Source organism: Bison bison, unplaced genomic scaffold (assembly GCF_000754665.1).
Source record: "Bison bison bison isolate TAMUID 2011002044 unplaced genomic scaffold, Bison_UMD1.0 scf7180017864254, whole genome shotgun sequence".
Taxonomy (NCBI): domain Eukaryota; kingdom Metazoa; phylum Chordata; class Mammalia; order Artiodactyla; family Bovidae; genus Bison; species Bison bison.
In genome coordinates, this window is record NW_011494826.1 from 2,865,072 (window position 1) to 2,869,871 (window position 4,800).

The following is a 4,800-nucleotide window of genomic DNA, read 5'->3' on the forward strand; positions in this document are numbered from 1 at the left end:
AAACTGTGAGAGGCATGAGATGTTCTAAACTGTCTAAATACAGATTCCTTTGAGCAGTCAAAAGATTGATTAGAAATTGTATTGGTGAAGGGATTTTCACTTGTTGGGCCAATATTTGCTGCTAAGTCTCCATATCCCTTACATGCTGTGTCCCTGGCAGTGTATTGATTAATATAATTGGTATAAATAGTAGCTTTAATGTTTGTAACCTGGGACCCTTGAGTTAATTCTTTTTCTTGTTATAGCCCACCACACCTTTGCTCTGTAGGAATGCAACTTTAATACTTTTTGGAGGCTGGCGCCTGACTTTAGAATAATCACCTTTAGAGGAAAAGGCCTCCGAGCCAGAAGATGATGCAAATCACCTAAACTTTTGCATATGATAAGTTTGCAGGAAGAAAGCCCGTCTTACTGCATGACTCTACCCCTTCCCCCATTATCCTCTATGCATAACTTAAGGTATAAAAACTACTTTGGAAAATAAAGTGCGGGCCTTGTTCACCGAAACTTGGTCTCACCATGTTGTTCTTTCTCTTACCTTCTGGCTGAATTATTCAGCCTCTTTTCTCCACTGAATTTCCTCACTGAGCTATCCTTATTCTATTACTCTTTATATCCTTAATTAACGTTTAATTAAGCAGTTGTTTCCTGATCCTCGCCAACGCCGTCCCCGCTTCGAATTCCCTGGATCCACTGGGGCTGGACCCCGGCAATTACCTTTTATTGACTAGACTCCCTAATCTATACGGTCAGCTCTGTGATTTATCACTTTTCCATGTATGTGTGGGTCTACACTGGGTCTTTATATTCTGTTGTGTTGGTCTATTTGTCTAACTCTGCCAAATCCACACTGTCTTACAGGATTTTAGCAAGTTTTGATTTCTGGTAGGGTAAATCCCCAAGTCTGCTTTAGGAGTCAATGATATTTTGATCAACAAAAAAGTTTCTTTCCTTCACTTTAAACAGATCCAAAATTAAACATTACATTAAGGAATTAACATTCAAATATTCTACAGAAAGTAAATACCTAGATAACTAGAGTGGAGGTATTAAGGATATTGAAGCAACTTTAGTTAAAGTAGCATTCTTAATCTGGATAATACAGGTATTTCCCCTTCCCCAAGTTAATAGGTTTTGTTTTTTTTCAGCCAGACACATATAATATCAATACTAGGTAAATAAGTCACTAAATTCTTTCTCAAGGTCTCTAGGCTTACCTTATCCACAGAAAGTTGCTTATTTTCATGTAGGCTCTAGAAAGGACTCTGGTGAGTTCAGGTTGACTAGGAAAAAAACAGTTACCCTAGAGGTATTTTTGAGGTAGTGTCCAGGGATGAGAATCCATAAAACCACTTGGTATTTAAATAGGATACATTTAAGCAGAAAAAAAATTTTCAAGTGATATGATTGTTATAGATGAACTTTTTCATTAGCATGCTAAGAGAGAATACAAAATCTCAATAATGAAATAAGAGTATAGGAAATATTATTTGTATATTCTAAATAGAACAAGAAATATTAAACAGTAAAAGCCAACCTGAGTAATCTTTGTTCCAGAAATAAATTTCATAGCTGCTGTTGCTTCTTCTTCAGAAATGAGGACTCCATCTAAATGAGTAAGAGTCTTTAATCTGCCAATAACACTCAGCCTTAATGTGGCTGGCTTGGGAAAAATAATAAAAGTTAATTTTTACAAAATATTACATAGTGTTATGACATGGAAAGGAGTTTTTCTTCATTCCTTCCCACATAATTCAAATTATGCACCTCCTACTTTATTATATATGTCTAAAAATAAAGGCCTAACTTAATTCTTTAAATAATAGTTGATATTAAATTATATTTAAGAATTAATCTGTTTTGTTTGAAGCTGGATACTTCTACTGTTGTGAAGGGAGGAAATCCCACTAGTTGTTGAAAAGTGACAGTGATGAAAAGTGTTCAAAAAACTGCAGTGCCTCCTGTTTATCTAGATCAGCAGTTAGCTACTCAGCCAATTGGGTGAGCCAATACAGATCTTCAGCTCTTGACATTTAATTTGGCAGCATGGCTATAGCTCTACTATGATCAATCAGGAAGTCTGATTTGGCAAAAGAAAAATATGCTTCGATTTTATGGAGTGAAAAAGGAGAAATACAACAGTATAAACATAGTAATATGGCTAATGTAATAGAAACAATCATGCTTTTAGTCTCTTTTTGAAATGTTGAACAGGGTCTATATATATTTTTGAAAAGCAAGAAAAGATGCATTCTTGAAATTATAAACTTGGGGCTTATTTTAAATACTTGGAGATACTCTTCAATATAATCATTGAATATCAAAATTTCTTAGCATGAATCTACATATGTTTGTGATGAGAAAAAACAGTGCTCAAATTTCCTTTGATAACAGAACATATATAAGACTTTATAATTTAGGTTTATTGGAGAATGTGACAAATTTGTTCCCCCTTTAATAGTATGTTTCTCTCACAGTATAGTATTCTATTATTCTTGGTTCCTATACCTCACTACAGTAGGATTCTAGCACACTGAGCTATATATACTACGTTATAAAATTTGAAAACTAAAGATTTTCAAATGGCAATGAATGACATCTGATACTCTTAAGACCACAATACTCTCAAACTATTAGAGGCTGCAAAAAAAGCTGATGTGAAATTAAAAACTTTTCTATAGTAACATTTGATTCACTTGATCGATACATTATGTTCAAATTACAAAATACTTCAAGGAATTCTACTGAGACAAAGACAGTTTGCCTGTTTCTGGGTATTATTGAATAATTGTGAGAAAACAGCTTTGAAATAAAAGTGATTGTTTGCTTTTTTATAAACATGTCTGTTACATACCTTTTGCCATGGATTATGTCGAATATCAAGAGTGAGAAGGCTTGTGGTATGTTTGCATAACATATTTATTTCATCGCCAGATTTTTTCAGTTGATTCCAGCTCAAGTCTAAGTGCTTAAGTTTCATCAGACCTCTAAATCCTTCAAGGGTTATCACATGGTTATGACTTGCATCCAAATATTCAAGGTTATACTGCAACACATACAAATAGAAGTGATGCTAGAAGGATCATGGTTTGTATTTACAGTTCTTTTTTTCTCTCTCTGATTCTTTAAGTACTTTACATGCTTTTTGGTAATCCTTACAGAAAACCTAAACAGTAGCCTATACTGCAGTAATGGCATCAGTTGTGTCTGACTCTTTGCGACCCCATGAACCGCATGGGGAGGAGGAACAGGCCTCCCTGTCTATCACCAACTGCCGGAGTTCACTCAGACTCACGTCCATCGAGTCAGTGATGCCATCCAGCCATCTCATCCTCTGTCGTCCCCTTCTCCTCTTGCCCCCAATCCCTCCCAGCATCAGAGTCTTTTCCAATGAGTCAACTCTTCGCATGAGGTGGCCAAAGTACTGGAGTTTCAGCTTTAGCATCAGTCCTTCCAAAGAAATCACAGGGCTGATCTCCTTCAGAATGGACTGGTTGGATCTCCTTGCAGTTCAAGGGACTCTCAAGAGCCTTCTCCAACACCACAGTTTAAAAGCATCAATTCTTCGGCACTCAGCTTTCTTCACAGTCCAACTCTCGCATCCATACATGACCACTTGAAAAACCATAGCCTTGACTAGACGAACCTTTGTTGGCAAAGTAATGTCTCTGCTTTTGAATATGCTATCTAGGTTGGTCATAACTTTTCTTCCAAGGAGTAAGCGTCTTAATTTCATGGCTGCAGTGGTTTTGGAGCCCCAAAAAATAAAGTCTGACACTGTTTCTACTGTTTCCCCATCTATTTCCCATGAAGTGATGGGACCAGATGCCATGATCTTCGTTTTCTGAATGTTGAGTTTTAAGCTAACTTTTTCACTCTCCTCTTTCACCTTCATCAAGAGGCTTTTTAGTTCCTCTTCACTTTCTGCCATAAGGGTGGTGTCATCTGCATATCTGAGGTTATTGATATTTCTCCCAGCAATCTTGATTCCAGCTTTTGCTTCTTCCAGCTCAGCGTTTCTCATGATGTACTCTGCACTCGATAAATATTGCCAAATAGTTTTAAGGAAGTTTGTATCAGTTTTTTCTTCCAACAATAGGATTTGAGAATGCTCATTCCTTAAATATCCACCAACCTACCTGCTTTATTTTAATTTACATTATTACCAATGAAGTTGCACACCTTTTCCATGTTTGAGATCCCATGGACTGTAGCACAACAGGTTCCTCTGTCCATGGGATTTCCCAGGTAAGGATACTGGAGTGGGTGCCACTTCCTTCTCCAGGGGATCTTCCTGATCCAGGGACTGAACCTGGGTCTCTCGCACTGCAGACAGACACTTTACTGTCTGAGCCACCAGGGAAGCCTGTATCTATATTAGCTATATTTTCGCTTGTTGTCTTTCTCATCTTTGGCCATTTATATATTTAGATCTTTATTTTACTTAACTTGTAAGAAATCTTTAAAACAATTTGCTACTTCTATTCAGTGCAAACAAAATTTTCTTTTAAAGTATATACTACCTCACGGTGTACGAGACAGCAAAAGAGACACTGATGTATTGAACAGTCTTATGGACTCTGTGGGAGAGGGAGAGGGTGGGAAGATTTGGGAGAATGGCAATGAAACATGTAAAATATCATGTAGGAAACGAGTTGCCAGTCCAGGTTCGATGCATGACGCTGGATGCTTGGGGCTGGTGTACTGGGAGGCCCAGAGGGATGGTATGGGGAGGGAGGAGGGAGGAGGGTTCGGGATGGGGAACACATGTATACCTGTGGTGGATTCATTTTGATATTT

General features: G+C 37.4%; 1 protein-coding gene across 1 annotated transcript in view; it reads right to left on the reverse strand.

Moving 5' to 3' along the window:
• LOC104994251 (leucine-rich repeat-containing protein 9) overlaps positions 1 to 4,800 on the reverse strand; it is a 160,912-nt gene that overhangs the window by 86,255 nt on the left and 69,857 nt on the right. The window contains exons 18-19 of the mRNA XM_010847764.1: positions 2,855 to 3,046; positions 1,538 to 1,663 (exon numbers count right to left, since the gene is read on the reverse strand). Coding sequence (XP_010846066.1) covers positions 1,538 to 1,663; positions 2,855 to 3,046 — 318 coding nt within the window. The remainder of the gene's footprint in view (positions 1 to 1,537; positions 1,664 to 2,854; positions 3,047 to 4,800) is intronic.